The sequence below is a fragment of the Lissotriton helveticus genome, chromosome 1_2 (assembly GCF_964261635.1).
Source record: "Lissotriton helveticus chromosome 1_2, aLisHel1.1, whole genome shotgun sequence".
Classification (NCBI taxonomy): domain Eukaryota; kingdom Metazoa; phylum Chordata; class Amphibia; order Caudata; family Salamandridae; genus Lissotriton; species Lissotriton helveticus.
In genome coordinates this window covers 254,070,037-254,094,974 of record NC_136058.1, presented here as the reverse complement: position 1 = coordinate 254,094,974, position 24,938 = coordinate 254,070,037, and the positions used below count along the sequence as shown (strand labels likewise).

General features: G+C 45.1%; 1 protein-coding gene across 1 annotated transcript in view; it reads right to left on the bottom strand.

Moving 5' to 3' along the window:
• LRRC41 (leucine rich repeat containing 41) overlaps positions 1-24,938 on the bottom strand; it is a 158,485-nt gene that overhangs the window by 99,291 nt on the left and 34,256 nt on the right. The window contains exon 2 of the mRNA XM_078671696.1: positions 4,898-4,984. Within this exon, the coding sequence (XP_078527822.1) occupies positions 4,898-4,984 (87 nt within the window). The remainder of the gene's footprint in view (positions 1-4,897; positions 4,985-24,938) is intronic.

Below are 24,938 nucleotides of genomic sequence, written 5' to 3'. Positions count from 1 at the left end.
CCCGGCACTCAACAATATTACTACAACAGATTTTTTACAACTGAAACATAAGAACTATGTATTTTATCGAACCCTCAAATCACAGGATAAGATAATATTTGGATTTATACTGGGGTTCTCTCAAATGTAATGATCAGTGTGACATTTAGTCAATACATACTGTACATATATTCATACAAGAAAAAGATTTTTTCAAAAACATTTCATGTTTATACAGTTATTTTTTCAAGGTCCAGTTCTTGTTGGTGGAAGAACAGAATAGCACGGTGAAATAGAGACATGACAGCAGACACTTGTTTCGTTACATTCGTAACTTCTCCAAGGCTGCAATAATAGTAATAGCATTTATGAATAATTGATTCAAAGGACATTTAGTAAATACATATGAATCAACCCAGTACCATTTTATACACAGAAATTAAAGGCGAAGGCCCAAGTGAAGAAAATCTAAGAGTGATGTGAGAGAGTACAAAAAAGCTGTAGCATTAGTCAGAAGTGTGCATATCAATTGATGGGCCATCGTATCATTCTCAATAGGGATAGTAGGACAGGTGGGAAAATAGGACTGAAATGTAGTAAAATCTGGTAAGGAAAGCTAGAAATACTGAGAAGGCAACATGCGGAGCAAGCAACACCCGAAAGTGAGTACTATTCATGGTAAAATGCAAGGGGGGGGGGTAATGCAGTGGGGAATTGGGACCTATGCATTACCCCAGCGGGATTTGTTCCTGAAGGTTAGTGGCTGTGTGTGGTTAATCTATCTGTGATCTGACTCTGCTCTGTTGGTTGGCTTATCAAATGGTAGCGGTGAAGTTTGAAAAACCCTACACAAAACTCCCACTGATGGATGGCACGAAAGGTTTCAGCTGGCCCTCCACTGGAGACCAGAGGCCTCTGTTCGCTACCTCCTCCATAGGATTTGACCCCCCCCCCGATCCTCCAACCCAAAAGAGTAATGATGAGTCTGTTGTTACCATCAGCTCTGATGGGAGAGCAGCCTGTCAGCACAGCTTCATGGGCTATCTACTTCAAGATCTAGACAGTATCAGAAGGACCCACTGTAATTTCCAGTTCCACTGTAGGCCTTTTACATGCGCCAGTTGGCATAATTGATAAGAAGGCTGCATGAGGCTAAAAGGCCAAGACACCTCAAAGCCAACCTTACCTGGATCAGGAATCGAATGAGAGACATTAGGCTCACAGACTGAATGTCCAGTACTCGTTGCAGTGGAGAAAAAGCCTTTAACTCCACTGTGTCTAAAATCACCCCAATGAATGTGAATCAATAACCTGTTGTTCCTCTATAGGAAAACATAGAAACTTCTTGGAAGAAAATTGTCAAAGTGTGTAGTTTTGAAATCTCAAAATATTCTTTAAAAATCGCACAAATACCCAAAACGTATTTACTTACCTCTTTGCAGGAAATGACCCAGTGCTGAATCTAGGTATCCAGCACGGAGTTAGAAAAGTAACATAAAAAGTAACTTACCTGTAATCTATTGACAAAGCCTATTCATTTCAATGTACTGTATTTGCTAAGTATTGCAACCTGCTGCATTCCCTGTAAATCAAACAAAGTACAATTCCTATTCCATTTTCAAACTGTTCTACAATCAGCAACTTATTACTGTAAAGTATTTAATGCGCACCTGTGCCAGGCTTGCTTGGTTCTAAAAATAAAACAGTATTTTTTTTATACAAAGACAATTGGCCTAGAGTTTAGTTCTCGAGTGTGTAAATTAATTTGCTGACTGAGTGTGTACATCAAATGCTTAACACTGTCCTCTGATACTGCCTTACTGCTCGACCACTCTACCACAAATAGAGTAAGGTTCTACCCAACTTTAACCTCTGCCAACCTCTGGGGGTCACCTGGACTCTATACACACTATACCTCATTTTGGTGTAATATATATATATATAGCCAGTTTCCTACATCCAGCAGCTGCTGCGCTGATCACCTGATTTGCTACCAAGCTTCCCTCTTGTAACACCTCCTCAGTCTTTGCGGTCCTCCTTTGGGAGTTTTTCCGTGAACCTCTGAAGCGAGTCCCACAGAGATCTATCCTAGCACCCTAAAAGCGCTGAGGCGCTGGAGACTTTCATCATGGGGCTGACGTGCCACAGACCTTCCTGCAACATGAATCCTGTGCCCTGCTGGAGGGACAGATGATGAAGAGGCCACCGCATGGGTCATTTTTGCAGCCGCTATAATCACCGAATCAGGTGGAGGATCAGATCTGAGGAACAAAGGATCCTCCTGTGGGGGGTCTATATTTCTTTAGGATCCTTGCTGGCGCAGTTTTGAGTGTTGCAGGCATCAGGAAGACATTTATAACTGGTTGAAGGAGGTCCGGCACCAAGGGCAACAGTGGTCTGGATGCTGATCTCTGCCACAGCATTTCGCACATCACAGAGGATGAAGTCTGTTGAGTGGGCATAACAATGTTCAGCTTATTGCCCCTCTGGCCAGAACGACCTGAAAAGTATAGACGTCATCCACCAGAGTGATCCTCGATGAAGGGCTATCAGTCAAAGTCAGTGAATAATCCCTCTTCGAAGAATGAGTGGATAGGGCAAAGTTGTCGGAGATCTGTGCCTTCTCCTGCGCTGTCGAGATCTGGATCTTCTTATGGAGGAGGATGCAGGAGTACGAGTCCGCTCTCGACCCCTTGGTGAAGCAGTAGGGGAGAGATCCGCTGCTTGCACCAGCCTGGCCAGCGGAGACCTGTGCAAAGGGCTGGAAAAGTCCTGATTGCCCCTTGCTTGTCCCGTACCAGATCTCTGACAGTGTTGCAGAGGTAGCATCCATCTAGGAGATAGATGAATTGATGGAGTCTTCTGCCTTTTCTCCCATGCAAGAGATACAGCTGCGCAAGATCGCACTGGAGAAGCAGATGGACTGCTCGATGTTGAGATCGCCACCTCTGGTGAGCCTGAGGGTGAAGCCGATGAGTTTCTTGAGACAGTATGATGTGTCGACACCGAATGGCGAGAGTGTCTCGACGTTGAACAAGGAGTCTCTGTATGACCCAGTGCTGGAGATTCTGCCCTCGGTGATGGTGAGGACGAAATGGTCACCGACCGAAATCTGTGTCTCTATGTGGAAGACCTCTGTGAGTCGAACTTGATCGTCTCTTGCCTGGAGGCGGGGATAGTCTTGACGTTGAACGCCTGTGTGGTGACACCGGAGGAGTCCTGAGCCTCGACACCGGGTGATCAGGAGAAGACGCCGGCGGGGACCTCTGCATCGACGCTGAGCGCCACTTCAACGACCCATATCTCGACGTTGACTTATGAGAGGAAGCTGATGGAGTTTTCTTTTTCGACGACGATCTCCTGGATGACGACAGTAGGGTCTTTTATATCGACGTCTATCGTCTCTGGGTATGCGACGACGGAGACTTCTGCTTCGACGATTGACCATGCTTCGAAATGGACTCTGTAACGAGCTCTGCAGGGAAGCGAGACAAACAGTACCGACTCTCCTGCACCTAGTCCAATGACTTGGACAGGCGCGGTGAAGTTGAAGACCTGTTCAACTTTGAGTTCTACTTTCTGTGGGACTAATCCCACAACATAGATCAAAACTACAACTGTACTGCACTGGGACATTTTGCGTGGCCAAGATCATGAGCGCTATGGGGTCATCCGATATCGGGCTGTGAGGAGCTTCAGGGACCGCTTCCTCAGTGCCTTCAGGTGCATGGCTCGCAGTCCTCACAGGTCTTGGAGTTGTGTTCCTGCCCAAACTCCAAAGTCAAACCAAGTGTGGGTCTGTCACAGACATCTGCCAGTGACAGCCACTGCATGGCTTGAAACCTGCTGGTTCCTTAGGGGACATCCTTAGCATACAAGGAGAAGAAATTCTCAAAAAAAGTGTCGACAAAGTCACGGAAAAAAGTCAGTCAAAAATTGACTGAGGGTAGCATTTTTACAGATCTGCCCTGACTGGCCCAGAAAGAAAAAAACTGACATCAGCACACTAGGGTTGCGTTTGTGCATCGCACTCCACTTTCGGCACTGCCAATGCGAAGCTGAACAACAGCACCTACCAGTGAGCAGGGGTACTGCTGGAAAAAAATCCCAGACCTAGTGTGACACTTGGGGAATATTCTAAGATAAGGAAATTGCAGCTAGACGTCTATCAGATCTGTGAAATAATAAATGCCAAGATGTTTCTCAGGGGGCCACTGCAGCTTGCACCACCTATGGTCCACCGCGGCAAGTGCTGCCAAACACCAGTACTAATGACACCTACTCACCATTACAGTCCCATAAAAGTGGAAATATGCATTATACCAGGTGAACCCACCAGGGCACAATTTATTTTTTTTACAAATTGTATACTGAATTTTAAAACACTTTGCTCGCGTTTTTTTAAATTAATTTTTTAGAAATTAACAGACAGCGCCACCATGTGGTGGACTATCATAAATATGTGCCAGCACAAATTAAGCAATGGGAAACCACAACATTTAACGTAGGTATAGCTCTGTTTATATCCATAAACCCCTCAAGGATAAATAGGCGCCAGGACACTCATATCTGTGCAAGTCTAATCAGGAGGAGATGTATAAGCGTTAGAGGTCAATAACATGGAAACATTGCTCACTCTCTCAGTCAACAAAGCTAATTATTGGTCCTCTGATCACATATTGGCCCCAATTGCAGGGGAGAAGGCTTTTTAAAAAGGTTAAGAGTTAATAATTAGTCTTACAGACAACAATGCTAGAGCTTTCATACTCTTTTACTCCAGTCACTTCCCGAATCAATTGTCACGTTTTAGAGCTTTCAGCAGAATATCTTCCAAAAAAAATGTCAGACTAAATTCCAAAAACAAAACTAGCTATCACTATGAATGTCAAAGATTTGTATTTTTAGTCATACAACCCACCTTTTTTAACTGCAGCAGTTTCAATCCTATCCAGGTAGTAGATGTTGAGAAATGGGAGGATATCCTGCAGAATTACAGACGGCAGCTCTACAGTAGAAAATACAAAAATATATATTCTCAAATTAAACACAAAAATGAAGAAAAACATTTCCATCACACCCTTTTCAAACATTTGTACATGGGTTTTGGGGGAGTCGGGAGAACAATCTGCAGTGTTGTAAAAAAAACAAAAAACACATGAATATGCTTCTTACATCTGCAACAGATTTTAATTTCATCTGAGCAGGCCAAATTGCAAACAGCTTATGGAAAAAACAAGAACAATGTATGTTATATTACAAAAACAACCAAGGCCTCTCACCTAATTAAAAACAAGACTATTTAATTGTAACTCCTATCCTACGGTCTGCATATTAAGTTCTAACCTGTATCCTTTTCTGATAACAAATGACCATATGTTCAGTGTTTAAGTTGAAAGGTTAGCAACGGAGACTCTCTGCAGCAAAGGATGCATATTATCATGGTGTGTGGAGTATACAATACAGATAATTTACATATCTCTCCGACAGGCAGATGCAAATAATACCAGTACAGCCAACTTATTGTTGAGCCAAAATAATGGCATTAAGATTTTTAAGGTGAGAATGTATGCCGGAGTTCGTTATTGTTAGTATAACAAAAAGAATGAGCCACTTATGGTGTTTTCAGCTGAATTGACTCCTGAACTTCTTGTTGTCAAAATAAGAGCACAAGATGCAGTAAAATCAACAGGATCCATTTTAAGAAACGCCCTGAAAGAGCTAGATTTCAGACTTAATGACAATTTTTGTGATGCAGCAGAGCTCTGCAAATCATGGAAGTCAACAAGAATGCCTGATGTTGTTTTAAAAAAATGTAAGTCAATGCTTAAAATCAGCAAATCAAAACTGTTCCAAACTAAAGTTCTTGAGTTCGGAACATAAGCCAACAACATTGACGATGGCTTTGAAGATAAGCGAAGAAGTGAAAGATAATCCCATGAACCGAGAGGCTTATGCAGTGCAAATGTACGGTCTTTTCCAAATTTTGTTTTATGAATAAAATCACTACAAAAAGAAAACTACGCCACCCCGGACTATCCAAGCAATCTATGACAAGTGCAAAAGTAGAGAGCTAATCACTTAAATTAATAGGAGTGGTGTATCAACAAGCTACAATAACATAGTACGGAGCAGGTACTTGTTAGCAGCTTATGCCGTAAAATCTTGTGAATCCAACAGCACATCACTTGCAAGTCACGTTACCAGGGAAGGATTCATTGCTCTTGAATATGTTGATTTTGAAGACAGCTCTTCTTTGTCTGGAACATCCAGCACACATGATACTGCCATGGTGCTTTTTCAAGACTGTACCAATGAAGTAGCTGCTGGAAAACCATCTGTAGGTAAAAACAAAAAAAGCTGCAAACGTACAACGTAACTGCCTTACCAACTCACTACAAGCCATCAACATGTCCCAGTCTACCAAAAAGTTTCAAAGCGGCTGATGGCATTGCTCTTTTACCTGATACTACGGTCCACAAAGCTGATTTAACTGAATTTATCATATTGCTTCTTCAGTGCAGACTGAAGGATCAAGAAAAGCCAGTTTATCCGTGGGCTGGAATTCATGCTCTGATCTCCTGGTATACCGTTCCACTGAAGAAGGGTGTAAAATACCATCTCCAGTCACAAACTATGCAATTGTATAGACAGCTCTAAAAAAAAATTAAAATGTGCTTGTTCAGCTTGAAGACCAGCCTATTCTGCCAATTTTCTGCAATGGTGTTTTTCGTATTGTAGCTGACATTTTTATGAGCAATCCAGTAGAATTGAATGAACTTTATCCATTGATGGGCATTTTCCCAACAACAAAAGTTGCGTTGCGGTGTGCAGGAAGTTATCTCAGTGGATGTGGCATTACCAATACACTTTTTTGAGGCTGAAATTTTCAGAAGCAAAACTGTTCAGTCAGTATTGAGCGTGACTCATTTTCATTTGTTACAAGGTATGCTCACAATATCGCAGGCTATAGAAACATTGCGTTGGAATGCTTTCTGGAACAAGAACGACAAATTAGATTTTGCACATCTATCTTAGAAGTGAACAAGGCACAGAGAGCATTTCATTCAAAAGACATAATGCAAAGCCAGGCAATGTTCAATACACTCAGTTCAAAGTCAGAAAACCAAGTTTGTAGAGTTTGTAAAAAAATGTGAAGAAAAATCAGAACTTTGCAAATACTGGGGAAATGTTTTACAGGATAGCTCTAGTGAAAAACTTGGTACATGCGGATCGGGAAGGTGATTGGGAACTGCACGTGAAAACAGTGGTGTCGCAGATTACTACGTTTCGGGAATTTGATTGCATAAACTACCTGAGATATAGGTCCTGGTATCTGGAAAGAGCGAAGAAGTTAGAGGGGGATAAACCATACACCAACAGAAAATGAATCCAAAGACATTTTGTGGTGAAAGACAGAGAGGTAAGGTTCAATGCTATTGCTCAAGATATGAAACTGTAACAGATGATCCAGAGACCACAGAAAAGCTCCACGGAAATTGTTGGTCAGACACGTAAATGTGAATACGTTGCTAATTGGCAGCTAATTTATCATGAAGTTCTTTCTATTTGCAATGTATACATAGAGATCATAGATTCAAAATTAATGGACCATTGTGAAACTGTTCCTCACCATGAACTTGTGGGAAAGATAGGGGAACGCTTTAATAAACATGTTGACAGCCTTCTCCATCACATGCAGCAGCAGCAAGGAAAACCCTTTCCACTGACCGAGCCTGTGCGACTACACAACTTTGTGACCAAACAATATGTGAGTAATGATATAAATACACATCTACTAGATGTCCTGGAACATGGATCGAAACAATACACAGAATTGAAGCTGGAGAGCTTTGTATTGAAAGAGAAAAAGCTGTTTGACAATCAATAAAGCTAAACTTCCACGCTTTCAATTGCCAAAGTAAGAGTCCCGTCCAACCACCCACTACAAAGCAGGCTGCAAAAAAAAAAAAAAAAAACATTTGCACGCACAGAGATGGTTGTAGCAAAAGAAAGGGGTGAATTTATCAAGGAAATTCTGTTGCATGATCTTCCAACAAATACATTGTTTGATGGAGATGCCGCAACCAAACCGGTAAAGCACAAACTCATACAAGAGCTGGAAAAAAAACTTTCACAGGAAGAATTTCAATTCGAAAAGGTGTCCTCATTGAAAACTGCTGTTTTTTGTGAACTGTATGCCACAATTGCGAATGGTCAAGATTTGATGTTCAGAATGTTCTACAGCTATCAGTCAGTGTGCACCTTGCATGAACTGCACATTGTCTTTGACTTTTATCTTGAACTATCTTTCAAAGAATGCAAGAGAATCAGACGAATGGCTACAAGTGGAACAATTGACCTTGCCTCAATATCAAACAAGATGAACTTGTTAACTTGCAGAAACATTGCTGATTCTGGAGTGATCACTGAATTTCCAATTATTGCAAGTGGAATGATAGTCGGTGGGGAGTTGGTGCCTTCAGAGAGATATTCAAAAGGTACGGGCGATACTGTTCAAGAACATAACAGCAAACTGGATGAAGCTGATCTTTGTGTTGTGCCACATATTGAGTGGCCTGTTTGAAATGGTTCCAATAGAGTTATTGTACTGTCAAATGACACAGATGTTATTATTGCGCTACTTAGATTTAATGCAATGTTCTTAAGGCAAGGATTGTCAGAGTCATGGCTACGTTATGGAAAACCCGAGATATTACTCTTGTTGTGTGTTTCCTGCATAGCTCATTGCAGTTTCCCCTATGTTAGCCTAACTGTGCGCATTGTAGGCCGCATTTATTTTGTGCACATTTCTACATAATGCAATTGTTTGTGCCACATTGTATTTTCACACAGAACCAGCACATTTTTCTATTTTATTCTTTTCCTGGGATTTAGTCTGAACACACTTGGAAAGGTCCAACAACAATGCCCCTTGTTAATCTCTCTGGTTAGACACGAGCATTTAAACATATCAAGAAAGTGCAGCTGCTGTTTGCAAACACACGCATCTTGTCATATAACAAAGGCCAAGAGTTAGGGGTGTAGCTAAAACAGCCACAATGGCAGATGCGTTTTCTTGAGGCTCCGCACACGGGCCTGGCAAATGCTGCACATTCGGAGTGGAGAGGCTCCAAAAACTGATTTTTCGAGCCCCTCCAGCGCTGATAAGACCCATATTGGAGTGAGCGGAAGGCATATCGGCAGCCAAAACAGCGTCAGACAGCCGCCACGAAGACACCAAGAGACCGCTGAGTCCCCTCCCGCACCCTCTTTCCCGCTGCCGATGGGGACCGAGACGGCGTCTGGGACGTGTGCGGGGTGGGGAGGAGGGCAGAGGGGACGTTGATGGCACGGGGTGAACAAAAGCCTCATGTTGGGGGCGTGGCACTCGGGGCCCCAAAACTCGGACATAGAGTCAACAGACGCCAGAAGCAGGGGACAAAGAGCCAGGAAAGAGCAGGCCACAGTCCCATCAGTTCCCCACCCCGGCAATGGGACATTAGGTGGGGCCGGCCTAGGGTGGAGAGGAAAGACCCTGCCAATTACACTGAAACCTGGCTTAAATCATGCACACCATACGCTGAGTTAACTGCTTTCATTTTGGTGGAAAGAGAGCACCGTGTGCCGGCACGACGACCGCCCCCGGGGTCTCCCCCATGGCTGCTACTGGTCAAACTCCTCGAGGACAAACCCGTCATGCTTTTTCCAGATTACTCCAGGGCGATGCAACGCCAAAGATCAATCTTCTTGGAACTTAAGTGACTCCTCCAAGAGAAAGGAGTCCAATATTCACTATTGTTCCCGGCCCAATGCAAAATAATACACGATGAGTCCACAATCTTCACAGACCCGAAGGATTCCCTAAACTGGGAAGAATTAAACCTGCAAATTGGCACAAACACGGAAGGCACCCAAAAGCACCAAACGTGCACGCCCGGACCAAACGCCGGCGGATAAAGGATATCCAATGCTGCTTGGGGTCACAACTGCACAGCGCCATTTTGAAATCCCCAAACTTAGAACAAATAATAGAGGAAAGCTGAAAGGCCCTGCTGGCGGCAGCGGAGCTGGGGGAAGGCCAGTTTGTGTCAGATAACGTTGATGGTCCGTACATTTTCACACCAGAGGAAGGCCCAAATTACTCTAGGAACTCTGATGAGAACTCAGTGACTCCACCCACGGTCACCCCACAAATGGCAGATACACTTATTTAATACAAAGCTGGTGAGGGTTCACATATGGTCTCTCACCCCAGTGCTCCCATGACACCCTCACAAACATGACCTAATCCAGGCACCAAATCCAATCTGTTCGACCCACCCACACTGAGCCTCTACCGAATATCTAAACATACCTACCGCGACTAAACCCTACAGGAACCCTGGGGTCTCACGCGAGCCACCCCCACAACATACATTAGAGCATACATGTTAGTACAAGTTTGGATGTGCTGCCGGTTGCAGCAGATCCCCAGAATTCTGTTTCATCCCTGTTACAGTCTTGTGTCACCCCTCACCCTGTCTCAACCCAATACCCACCCCCGCACAAAGGGCATCCACAAACAGTGACATATATGGGCGCAGATGATTCAAGCGGCAGGACTACCAGTCTCAAACCTCCCTCCCACGAGGCACCCGAACCCCCATGACACCCATAATAGATATTAAGGTTCACACTCTAAACACTCGAGGAATACACACTGTGCAGAAACGCTATGCCATTTACGCATATATTAAGCACCAACAGGCGGCAATCATACTACTGCAGGAAACACACCTCACCACGGGGAACTTGACAAACTCCAGAGACGCTGGCAGGACACCTTCTGCCCAACTACATACTTGGCATTCACAAGAGAAACACTGATATGGCTTAGGCTGGGGACCCCATTCCTGGAGACCTGCAGAAGAGTCAATCAATCAGGGGCACTGTAAGCGCGCTACTCACCCGTGAGGGTCTCAAGATGCTGGGGGGGGGGGGAGAAATGGGGTCCGCAGATCTGTTAGCCGAAGAGCCAGGTCTTGAGACTCTTCCTGAAGGTGTTCAGGGAGGGGGTGCGTCTGATGTCTGCCAGTAGCTTGTTCCAGGTCTTGGCTGCAATGTGAGAGAATGATCTTCCACCTGCTCTGGCTCTGTGGATGCATGCTGTTTCGGCCAGTGCGAGGTTAGAAGATCCGAGGTTTCTTTTGGGTACGTGGAAGTTGATTCTGTCATTGTGGTATTTGGGTGAGTTGTTGTGTAGGCGTTTGTAAGCGTGAGTGAGGATTTTGAAGGTGATTCTTTTCTCCACGGGGAGGAAGTGGAGTCTTCGTAGGTGTTGGCTTATGTATTCATGCCAGGAGATGCCAAGGACGAGTCTGGCAGCGGTGTTCTGTACTGTGTGGAGTTTGCAGAGTAGAGACTTGCTGATGCCGGCGTAGAGTGTGTTTCTGTAGTTCAGTCTGCTGGTGATGAGTGCGTGGGTGACTGTCTTCCTTGACTCAGGGGGGATCCATTTGAAGGTCTTGCGAAGGATGCCGAGGGTGTTGAAGCAGCTGGAGCTGACGGTGTTGATGTGTCGGATCATGGTGAGTGAGGAGTCCAGTACGATGCCGAGGTTTTTGGTGTGGTCTGAGAGGGTAGATTGGCTTCCGAGGGCGGTCGGCCACCATGTGTTGTCCCATGCTGAAGGGGTGGTTCCAAGGACGAGGACTTCTGTCTTCTGAGAACTGAGCTTCAGGCTGCTGTTGGTTATCCACACTGCGACGTCTTGCATTCCTTTCTGGAAGATGATTTTGTCAGTGGTGGGGTCTCTGGTGAGTGAGAGGATGAGCTGGGTGTCGTCGGCATAGGTTACGATGTTGAGGCAGTGTTGTCGGACGATGGCTGCGATGGGGTGCCATGTAGATGTTGAAGGGGGTTGGGCTCAGTGATGATCCCTGTGGGACTCCGCAGGTGATTTTCGTGGGATCGGGGTGGAAGGGTGGTAGTCTTATTCTTTGGCTTCTTCCGGTGAGGAACGATCGGATCCAGTCCAGTGCTGTTCCTTGTATGCCGGCGACGTGCAGTCTGGCGACTAGTGAGTAGACACAGAGGGACCATATGCGCTACTGGACGGTCTACTAGACGGCCAAACAGTGCTCATGGGCAGTATATACGCCCCCAACACAGAGCAAATAAAATTCTGGGAAACCCTATTGAATGTCCTCGCCCAATTCACAGCCTCACCATGGATGCTAGGAGGAGATTACAATTGCACGCTAGATTACAGCCCTCTTTCGCATGTGGACGAACCAGTGGTCACTAACGGACGCCTGGAGACATATACACCCGATAAACGCTACTCTTTTCACTCCATCCCTCACAATTTACAAGTGCAATTAGACCAAGTTCTTTCGGACCACAACGCACACAACGTCACCCTCAGATGGCACCCACCCCTACCACCAATCTCCACGTGGCGACTGCCCTGTGATTGCCTTGAAGACCAAGTGTTCCGGCATTAAAAAGGGATTGCATCCAAAACGACTTCGTTGAAAACGCACACACAACATCATCCAGAATGCTTGAGTGAGACGCCTTCAAGGCTGTTATACGAGGAACCTGTATCAGGCAAATTACAGGAGTACAAAAGACACTAGAACAAACCATACAGAAGAGCGAGTCGCAATCGGCAACCCTGTCAAAGGCTGCGGACATCGGCACAGTATCCTTAACCCAGCTGACGGAGCCAAAGACCAAATATGCGGAAGCTTGCGCAGACCTCCATAGATACAATTTCAAAGCTAAGATAAAATTTCACCAGTCAGTGGGGATCGGTGCAAAACTCATGGCATACATCAGACTGCTCTACAGAAAACTCATGTCTCGGGTCCGAATTGGCCGTCACATCTCAGCTCCCTTGAGGTGGTCGTGGAACGCCTAAACAAAAGGAGAGGCAGGGAGAGTAGAGTGACACTCTTATTCCCCGGTAATAGCCAATAAACAAAACAAAAAAAGAGTGTCCAATGTTTGTTTTCGACCACAAAAAGGAGCAAGTAAACGGCTTCACTTAAGACGTTAAAGAAAGCCCTCACTCACCACCTAGTGATGACTTGCTTCATCATCGGGCCCCACCAAAGAGACCGAGTGTCTCTTTGGTGTGCTGCAACGCCAGATTTACTGCGGAGCGGGTTGGTGAGTTCAGGCAGTGTTGTGCAAAGAAAAGAAACTAGTGAGTGGTAGATGGTTAAAAAATAGTCCGTAGTGTATCAAAATTAACTTAATTTTAATGATCACTAAGGACAGGATTATAAAAACTTATGTGTTGGAAATTTGTCCACAATTAGTTGAGTGGTAGTTTCCTAAATATCAGTCGACATGTTTCAGCCCCGAAACGGTGTGATTTTACCTGGCATTCATAAGGACTCTGCGTGTGCTAAACCCTGGTGGAATGGACGCGCTAAGGCCCACCCTTACCTAGGGACGTGAAAGTGAAAATTAACAAAAAGGTGTAAAGTGCAAAAAAATTAGGAAGAAAAGATTGTCTTCCTAATTACTCGTGGTTTAGGAGGCTTCCAGCTTAAGGATTTCTGCACTTTCGTGGTGTTAAGGATTCACACCATGGGTCACAGGAGGGGGGTGGGAACGTAATTGGCACACCGCCCTCGACGCTCGGCACCCGCTGTGTACCTGCATCTACCCTCGACGGATCCCGAAGATCTTCGGTTAATTTTCACTTTCACGTCCCTAGGTAAGGGTGGGCCTTAGCGCGTCCATTCCACCAGGGTTTAGCACACGCAGAGTCCTGATGAATGGCAGGTAAAATTACACCGTTTCGTGGCTGAAACATGTCGACTGATATTTAGGAAACTACCACTCAACTAATTGTGGACAAATTTCCAACACAAGTTTTTATAATCCTGTCCTTAGTGATCATTAAAATAAAGTTAATTTTGATACACTACGGACTATTTTTTAACCATCCACCACTCACTAGTTTCTTTTCTTTGCACAACACTGCCTGAACTCACCAACCCGCTCCGCAGTAAATCTGGCGTTGCAGCACACCAAAGAGACACTCGGTCTCTTTGGTGGGGCCCGATGATGAAGCATGTCATCACTAGGTGGTGAGTGAGGGCTTCCTTTAACGTCTTAAGTGAAGCCGTTTACTTGCTCCTTTTTGTGGTCGAAAACAACCATTGGACACTCTTTTTTTGTTTATTGGCCCGCGGAACGCGCCAATGGTGCCTGCACTCCCTCCTCCTTTTCACCCTCGCGTTAGAGCCACTAGCAAACTGACTTTGCGAGGGGGGCAAACACTGGGACATCCCATTAGCTGGCATCACCCACAGTGTGTCCCTATATGCGGACGATCTACTGATATACATATGAGATATCGCAATGACTCTAGCACCCCTTTGGGCATTGATAGATGACTTTGGGCAGGCAGCTGGGCTTAAAGTCAACTGGCCACAATTCACTATGTATACCCTCCATCCGAACAGTCCCCCACAAGAGATACACACAGGTTGGTCAGACTGGCATGGAACAGTGAAGCCCCAAGGTACCTAGGAATCAGACTATATCACTCCCCGAAGGACCTGTTCGAAGGCAATCACCGTAGAACACTGAGGGGCATCCGTACTCAGATCAAGTTCTGGCAGATCCTACCCTTAGTCCCAATAGGAAGAGTGGCCCTATCTAAAATGGTAGTAGTGTCCCGTCTCCTTTACCACTTTGCAAATTGGACAGTAATCACCCCAATCCGTCTCGTCCTCCTACTTCCACACCCTCCGCCTCCTACGTAAGACCTTCAGATGGATCCCCCTTGAACACAGAAAGACCGTCACTCACGCCCTGGTTACCAGCATACTCGACTACGGCAACGCACTCTACGCCGGAATAAACAAAAACCTCACCCGCAAGCTACAGAACATCCAGAACGCCGCCGCAATACTGGTCCTTGACCTGCCAAGACAACGTCACATCTCCCAGCACCTGCGCACACTCCACTGGCTCCCCATTGAAGCGGAGTCATCTTCAAGATGCTCATCCACGCCCACAAGGCCCTCCATGACACCGTACCAGCATACCTGAACAGCCGACTCAAATTCCACCCGCCCCAGAGGACCCTACGATCAGCCCAGCTCTCTGATGCTGTGGTTCCCCGCACCAGAAAGACCAGATCGGGAGGCCGCTCCTTCTCCTTCCTCACGGCCTGTGCCTGGAACGCCCTTCCACTCCACCTCAGACAACATTGCTCCCCATCTTCGCAAGAAACCTCAAAACCTGGCTCTTCGACAGCTCCCCTCCCCCTTGATGGACTGGAGCCTGCTAACCCCCACCCCTCCCCACCCCACCCCACCCACCTAGTGCATTGAGACCCTTACGGGTGAGTAGTTGCACTTTACAAACACCTGAATGAATCCTTCTTTCTGGAGCTTAATTCCCTACTACTACCATTGATATGGGGGACAGGACGCCGAAGGGTAGCCATAACAACACTTCAGCTACCAACAGACCACGGAGGACTGGGCGCCCCATCTTTCGAGGCCAACTTACTCGCAGCGTAACTCCAATGGCTATCACGCTAGACAGCGGGACGCCATCTGGAGGAGACTGGCTCGGACTCAGGGCCCTTGACGATCTACTGAGCGCCAGACCGGACCTGACCCATCACATCCAAGTGACGGTAGCTATATCCTGCATGCAACGAATCCATCATCTCTCCCGCAACACACTGCTATACAACCCACTGCTACCACTAGCAGGCTTGCCCCGGGACTGCAGATTCTACATGGCTCGAGACGTACGAGTCTAAACGGAACACTCCCTTACAGAGGTGGAGTCATTATTTGCAGACGGACACCTCATTCCGTTCGAGGCCCTGACGGAGGAGAGCGGGCTCCCTGACGGACAATTTCTCCTACATAGACAAATCGTCTCGGACTGCAGACGGACCTGGGATCTGACCAAGGGGGAATCCACGACATACCCAACACTCCACACGATACTGACCATGGCACAAGGTGCTACCTTTTCACATGGATCTATAGAGCAATTCGAGAGCTCACAGCCATGCCACTCACCTGACTTAGGCTGAAATGGGAGCACTTTAAAAACAATAAATTCAATATACTACATCAGGCATATCTGACGTCGGTGAAGCTTCAAAGCTTTTATCCTATAACAATTCCGATGCCCACGTTGTCGCCTCACTAACACCACATGTTCTCGAACTGCCCCCACCTTGCAACCTTACTGGGGGACAATACACCACATAAAATAAATACAGGAAATCACAGGTCTCAACACATGGGAGGCCATCTCATTAGGAAACTCCAGGCATAGGAAGGATAGAAAGGTGAAAAAAGGTTGAAAAAAGGTTTGCATCGCAACCCTCCTCTAGCAAAGCGAAGCATCGCAGTGCACGGGCAAGCAACTATAGGGCTTCCGCTAGAGGCCTGGAGAGGAGCTGTAATTAAATGGGGCGCGGCTGAAGACGCGATTAGACTTGAAGGGGCACGCAGGACACGGTGCTGTCACGTCTCTATGGAGTGTGCAACACTCCTTCAAAATTTCAAACAAAAATAAGACACAAATTCAATCCCCCAGGAACTCACCAATAATGATGGGACCATCAAAATTAGCCCTCTCAATCTTAAACACACATGATAGTCCTCCCACCTGCGCCTTTCCCACACAACACTGATCCCCCCCCGGCGAAATGGTACACTTCCTCGGCACCGCAACAATAACCCTGCGCCTAACGCAATAAGTCCCACAAGAGAAAGGAGATCCTGGCCTGGCAGTTCGGGCTGGATTGTACCCATGGGGAACAGGGGCACGACGGATTTGCATATGGCTGGGTTTAAACTTGAATGGCATGGGGAGCAAAAAAATGATGGATTTAGGCCCAGATCTCTGTACTGGGGTGAATGTTTGACATTGTTCAACATTCTGTCCATCAATTGTTCTTTTTGCATTTAAGGATCAGCTGGGTCAGAGGCAGGGATAGAGCAGACCAAGATGGCCGCTCCCTGCTAGAGCTCTGGCAGGCACCTAAGCAATGACCCCTGCCTGACCGTATAGTAAGAACCCCTCCCCCCCCCCCGCACCAGCGCACACACGGCATGGATTGTCCACTACCCCCTGCCTGGTCTCGTGCTACCGCTCCTCCCCCCTTGCATCCCTCATCTGCACCAGACAGCGTCCGCAGGCCACGAGGCCCACATGAAGGGAACACACACAGGATCTTGCCCATCTGTGAAGACGAGATGGGGAAGAAGAGTGACACTCTACATGTGGGCACACGGGTCACCTTTCCACACCATCTTGTCTGTGGCAGACTGCGGGCAACAGACATGAGGACCATACTACAACCCCTGTGACTGCCATTACTCCTTCATCTGCTGCACAGTGTAGCCAAATGCCTACTGCGGTCGCGATTGTCCAGCAACCCCCAGCTATAACCACCACTGCGGGTGAAGCTTCCTAGACAAAGCAGAGCCCAACAATCAGGCGGTGGAGAACCCCTACCCCGGGGAGAGACATAATCATAGGCATACTGCAGAGCCTGAGGGACACGTACTTCACCCCTTAAATGGTAAGGGAGACCCCTGGAATGGACGGCAGTCCACAGCCTCTCCTGTTTGGCCTTAACACCCCACCCCGCTGCCATACTTCCTCCATCCACCACCCAGGGAGACAGCCACCAACAGCGGGGCCAGACAGAACCTACTGACCTTCAGCCACGCTGCATGTCACTTCTCTAAAGCTGTGCTCCACATACAGCCGCCGGTGAAGTCTCCTCCGTTGCACCTGGTACCACTATGGAGACCCTCCTTAAGGAAATCTCGGCCATTGGCTCCACCCTCACTGCCATGGATGCCAAGAAGACAGCCCTAAAAACTGAGGTGCAATCCGTGAGACAGGAGGTTTCCTCCCTCCATACCCACCTGGACATAGTAGATTGTAGACTGGCGGCGGGATATTGAATTCTTACTTCACAAAGTGACAGATTTGGAGGAACGGGCCAGGACAGGACAGACACCTTCGGGACATATGGTGTTCCTGAGGAAGGGGAGAAGGCGGACATGGTCCGCTACCTCAAGTCGCTGCTGCTGGATTTGTTGCAACCCCAAGTGCAAAAACTCTTGGAACTACAAAGGGCACACCGGGTCTTCTCCCGCTTTACCTCGCAAAATAGTTCTCCACTACCTATTACTGCATACGCTACCCGCAATAAACGCACAAGAGCTATCTTCACTGCTGCCAGGAGCTGCTTGTCAACGCCAACCGCATCTCCTCCTCAGCAGATTTTTCTATTACTGACTCCAAACGCAAGTGAATCCTGGCACTCCGCACTGTCTGCAGTGACATGGCATCAAGTACGGACGAATGAAATCTGCATGGATGGTGCTAACGATCTTTGACTCCATGAGAGACGTCACAGACCCTGGAGACCTTGAACTGTTTCTGACCTCGCTAGGCAACCCGGACAGGTACACAGCTGTGGATGGCGCATTGAGCCCACCCTTTAAAGAATATTGCCTCCCCACATGGAAATCAAAGTACCAACCCAGCCACATCCGCAATGGAGGACCACTACTATGTATTAATGATTACTACAAAGTTATAAGATCACAGTCAATTGGTCAGTCACCATTATTATTTTCCCTATATTTGGTAAATACTCGGGCAAGGCACTTGTCACAGGATTCAATACAGCTGCAACACACATCTATTCAGAAAATACGGAAACATAAGTGCACTTTAGACAATATTCCTGACACACAAGCAGATGACATAGGTCCCCTGTCACCAGTTTATAATAGTGTTAGGGGAAACCGAAGGAGTTTCACTGCAAATAAACATTCATGGAACATGGCCCATGAAGAATGAAACCCCCAAGTGAAACATCAGACTCAGGAGCTCTGCATATCTGCTGGTCTAGAAAAATGCTTTTGAATCCAGTGGGTAAAAGAGGCCACGAAAGATCATTAGCCCGGTTTTTCTTACCCCAAGTGTGACAAACGTGAAATTAATTTTCCAAAAGGGCACCATCAATGCTTTAAATATAGGCAGAATCAAAAACACATCATCTTGAGTGGATGGATTGGAAACAGATATCAAAACTGGGAAAGGGTGTTGAGCAGAACCCTGGATCAGCCCACAGAAACCAAAAAATGGATCTGCCATGTTTTCACCCGTACAGTGCTGTCTGAGAGTATGGTTAACAGAAACAAACTTTTGCTGAGATGACACTTCATAGGGCGCAACATGCACAGCTCCAGAAACCAAAGTCAAATCCCAGAAGAGGACTCAGGGAATATATCACTGGATCCCAATAATAACAGCTGTGAAAGAGAGGAGGCAAAATGATCTGGATGGGAAATCTCATTTTAAGATTCTCTGAATTATATAAATGATCGTTATTGGCAGCACAGGAGATTGCCCTTGAAATGATTAAATCTCCTAAAATGATCATAAAAATGGGTGGGTGCAAATCCTTAAATATACAAAAAATATAAATTAATGTACATACGGGTGAGAAGTAATTATAATGTGGGGCAGGGGGCCGAGACTGCTGTCTAGTATGTCGATGCTCCATCCCCTTCAATCTTTTAAGGGAGATGTAAAGGCTGCAGAGACTGTAGGATACAGCTAGCAATGTATACACAGAACAATCCATACTCTGGAGCATACCCTTCCCATATCTAATATGAACATGGGCACTTAGACATTGTGACATGCTGGATCACTAGAAGTGTGCGAGTAGTGAGAAGAGCTGGAGACTCGGATTTAAGCCTAAATTTTGCAATGCCCAGGAAAAGGTTTTTAGCATATAAACTCTCTCTTACCACTCAACCAAACTTACACCAAAATTAGTAATCATCAAGAGTAAGGTTGTGCATTATAGATGTTATGGCCCCATCTCATTACAGCAATAGACGACACATCTCAACTCTAAACATAGAGAGGCCTTAATAAACTCCTAACAAAGTTTTTTAAATTCTTCCAACAATCTTGAAGAAAGGATATTTCGAGTAGGGTACCCATTCAATGCTATAGAAGCTGGTTAACATAATCTTTACATCATACACAAAATGCATATTTAAGCAGTTTTGTTTCCAAAACATGACACTCTGATAGGGACCTGCAGTTTGAGAGGATAACATAATTATCAGATATTTGTAACTGATAACTAGTTCAAATTCTTTAGTTCCCACCATAAAAATTTAATTTTAAACCGCTTTTGCGAATTACTGATCTTGAATTTATCTACAATCATTTTCAGAAAGTTAGGTTCTGCATAATTATAGAAAGCTGCAAACCTTCTTTGGAGAGCACCCTGGGTTAAACACTGATTACGAAGTCAACAGCATGTAAGTATGCATTCAAGCATGTACTAACTTGGCCAGGAACTTGCAAACTGAATTAGGACCTTTTGGTAAAACACAGATATTCAAGGAAAGTAGTAGGAGTAGTAGGGGTGCCAGAAGGCGTCCATCCTTAAGACCATTTAATGAAGGTAATGTTCGGGTTTAATTAAGCTGACCCCACCCCTGAGCTTACCGTGGACCAGTCCTTCGACTAATCTGGTGCTAGTGGACATGGTGCCTGTGTCTGATGACCCAGTCTCTTCTCCCGCTTTGGTTTCTCTCTTTTGGGCCTCTTCCTCCCTCCCTTGGGCCTCTGTGCCTTCCGCCACTTGCTCTTTTGCCTTTTCACTCGTATGCCTCACTTTTTGCTCTTCTGCTTTGCACTCCTTCCTCTCTTAGCTTTTCACTCTCTTGTTGCCTTTTGCTCTTGTGCCTTTTTACACGCCTCTGTTTGCTCATCTGTCTCTTATTCATTGCTATTTTATTCACTCTTTGCTCTTTTGCTTGTTGCCTTTGACTTGGTGCATTTTTCGATCTTTTGCTCCTTTCTCCTTTTACTCTGTCACCCTTAGCTTTGCCACCTATTGGTGCCCCTTTCCCGCAATCGGTTTTCCTGCCTCCCACACCAAATTTCCCCACTCATGACTTGCTTCTTCCTGCACCTCTGATTTTTCCCAAATTTCTCCTAAGCTCCACGCACAGCCACCTCCCATATCCTAGGACCTATTTAATAGCGGCCACAGCTCGGACCAGTTATTAAGCAGGTGCCCAGGCCATGCTCCCCCTGGACATGTCCTCCGACTGGTCATGGCCCTTGCAGACCTGGCTCCTGGGCCTTACGCTCACGCCTCTTCTCCTGCTTAGCTCTCCCTCTCTTTTTTGGGCCTCCTTGCATTCCACCACTTGCTCTTTTGCTTTTAGGTCTCGCTGAGTAAGCGCATGCGCTGCTCTGCGCAACATTTAGTGTGTGGTTTTACAAAGTGCTGCCACAGGTTTTTGGTGGCCTAAAGCTTGCTTGCACACGCGCAGACGCCATCTATCTCCCTCTCTGTTTTGCTTGCGCAAACTCTCCCCCCTCATCACAGAGCACGTCTTTTCACGTGCGCCTCGCTTCAATGCCCCTCTCCCTCCCCAGAGCAAGTCTATCAGCTTGTTGTTTTTTTTTAAACTTTGAGCTTATCCCGCTTCTGCAACCCACCAGCGCAGCATCCCATTTTTTTCCTTTCTTGTTTTTTCTCTCCTCCTATTGAGTTATGAAAATCAGCTTAAAGCAATTCAACAACGTATTGTCTAGACCATGTAATTTCAAAAATATAATGCTTTAAGTTTGGTACATTTTCTGTCACTGCCTCGTTTTGTATGTAAATGGTTCACACCCCAGTTAGTCCTCCAGTTCCCCCCCCTCAATTCCATTTCCCAAACTCCCATAAAGAAAAATGTTTGCGGTTGGCTTGAAAGGCACAATGTGATTTGGACAATATATTAGTACTGTACAATGCATACTAGTGATTTCGATTTTCGAGAGCTCCCTTTGATTCTGAAGTGGACTTCCACCTGGTCTCCGTATTTCTCCCATTCCTTGCTTAAGGTGAGTCCAACACTGTGGTGTCTCTTTGCTACCACTCCCCCTTTGCCAAGCAAAGATACTAGAATGCAGCTTCTCTCCCTTCAAGGCATGACTTTAAAGACCATTTAACCAGAAGACTTCAGATTGTATGCCTAGCTGTGGAGGCACACTCAACGTGCTGGTTTACGATTTGTTATATTTTCATTGTGACATGACCTGTACATTGGGCTGTTACAGATGAGCGGTCGCTAACTTTATTGTGCTGCCAGGCCAGTTCCATAAAGAACAATTTACAAGTCACCAGACTTATGCTTACATACAACTGGACCCCCAAAGCATCAGAGCAGTGACAGAAGGAAGTGAAACTCTTTACAGCCCAGTCCTACACTTTTATAATCTCCTTCACTGACAAGGCAGACATTTGGGAATAAGAACCAGATACACACATTTAGATTGATTGTTTAAGCAATGCAAATGACGCATCAAGAACCTCAGGATACTCTTCTTTTAATGAGACTGAGGATTCTGTATGTTCTAGTATAATTTCAGTACTTTTTGGTTTTTTTCGTTTGTACTCCCACTCTATTTTAGAGGTCACCCTTACCCCTACCCATCTCCCACTACTGAAGACAACTGATCTGCCAATTCTATACATTTTGCACGTGCTAGTCTTTTGTCTGTCTGACAATCTCATCCTGTCAGTACACACCTCTGCATCCACAACTGATAACCTTCATTCGCTGCTGTAGGTGTTGGTAAATAAAGGCCCAGACCTGATTCTGTGAGTTGTTCGTGCCAGACTGAGGCTAGGCAGCAAAAAGAAGAACAAAGTCCAGACAATATTTCCACCCACCCACACCTCTTTGCCCTTCAATATCTGTTCATTAGCACTATTCATTTTTTGAGCAAATAAAAATCTTTATTTTTGTTCCAAATAAATGCATGGTTGAGCATCTTTTGGCTCCCCTTTGTGTTCTCTAGAAGTTAATAGTTTTTTTTTTAAACTCATCGAACTTGCTGTGCATTGTACTTGGTTCTGAAAATTTGGTAGGCAAAGCTTCCTGTGACTCTTCCTTACCTGTGGCTCCGGGGCACCAGAGGGTGCAAGCACTGTACAAGCGATACAACAATAAAATACCGGCACCTCCACCCTCACTTCTCTTTCCCCCCTCCCCTGCTCCTTCTATCTTTCGTCTCTCCTTATCCTATGATCTTTCTTGCTTCTCCCTTTCCCCAAGCTCTTTTTCTCCCCTTATCACATCCTCTTCTCTGTCGGTTATTATTATAAATGTGTCTCAAGCTCAGCCATTTTCCTTCAAAGCGGTGCGTTTATCTTGGCACATTCGGTACTTTTAACTGGCCAGCCCAGCTTCACAGAGAGCCCCACCCCCAAACAGCCCTTTCTAGAATGAACTCTGGGGAGTTAGGGTATACACTATGCTTAATCAGCTACGAAATATCTATTTTTAAGGTTCGGTTGATATTTGCACTTAGTGATTTTTTTAAATTTAGATATCACTGACGTTTTCTAGTTCTTTTTCATCGCTTTCTGAATTCATGACTTCTCAGAAGGGCTGCCCTCACGTGCAAACCTTGCCTGGTGTTGCTGTAGTTTGTAACATCTTTTCACAGAGGTTTCTGATTATCATGTTATTATTTATCTTTCATTCATGACTTTTTTGACCTCCCTGGATCTTTACTAGAAAGTTTTTGATTATAGATTCCAAGTTGGTTTTGCCGTCTCTTGGATGCAAGTTACATAGGACAAATTAATGAAAGTTTGATTCTCTTTTTATTATGCTCTGGCAAGTGTGATGCTGTGGATTCATGCAAAAATTATTGAAGTTGTAGTAATTAGGTTCACGCTTGTAGGAAGTTCTCAAGTAGATTTATTGAGCAGTTAGATTATGACAAGTACAGGCTCAATAGGAGACCCCACCAGGAGCGTCCATCTAAATGCTCAGCCCATCCAACTGTAATCACTAAGGCAGAACACCAACATTCTGATAGCTGTCTAGATGAACATTCCATTGGTGATAGAAAGGCATTACATTGAGATGGTAGGATACTACATATCCCCTTTTCTTATACAGAAAACAAAAGCTAGAAATAGGAAATGAGAACCAGGGAAATAAAAGCAAGCAAAATTAGCAAAAGAAGGAAAGAAACAGCGAAAAGAGAACACCCGTCACAAGCAAAGTAACAAGAGAAATAAAGAAACTAATATCAGCAAGAGAAATCAAGAAATAGAAATTGAACAATAGAACCAAAGAGAAATATAGAAATATGAATAGAAGAATGGAACCAAACATGTAAACCATCCTTCCTTTTTATTCAACAGCAGAAAAGAAAAGAATATAAGAAAATACGAAAAACAACTCCAATGCACCCCTACTGGCCAGAACAGGAATGAATGGAGATGGAAAAGAAAATATAGATTTCACCAGAAAAGTAGATTAGGAAGAAGAAAATAGAAAAGAAGATGAGGAACAATTAGGGAGAAACCTCATCTAAACACCATTAACCTTAAACAAAATACTAATCAGTAATGCAAAGATAACAGTGTGAGAAAATTAAACAAGATACAATGAAAACAGAACATATTTAGCTATAAATGCATGAAAGTACTTAAATAAAATTAACATAAGCTAAATATGATAATAAGACTCAATCTCTTAACAAAAAGATACGTTGTGCATCTCTTAAGAAACAAAATTAATTAGCGTTGAAAGCATAAAGACAAAACTGTGTGGAAAAACCACGTTGTGCACTTTATAAAATGCTAATTAACTAGCAAGTATGAGTAAAACTCATGAGAAGAGATGTAAAAGACTTTAAACTTTTCATAAATTCGTTAAAACTGGATAAAAAGACATAGTATGGGTGGGAACCCACGTCACACAAAAGGAATTGCACCCTAATACAACTCCTAAATAGGAAGTGAAATACAAAAATTAAGTATGAGTAGGAACCCATTACGATAATGTCGAGGGACAGTATCTCAAGCATAACTCCTTGGAAGGAAACAAGATTCGCACCTACAAAAT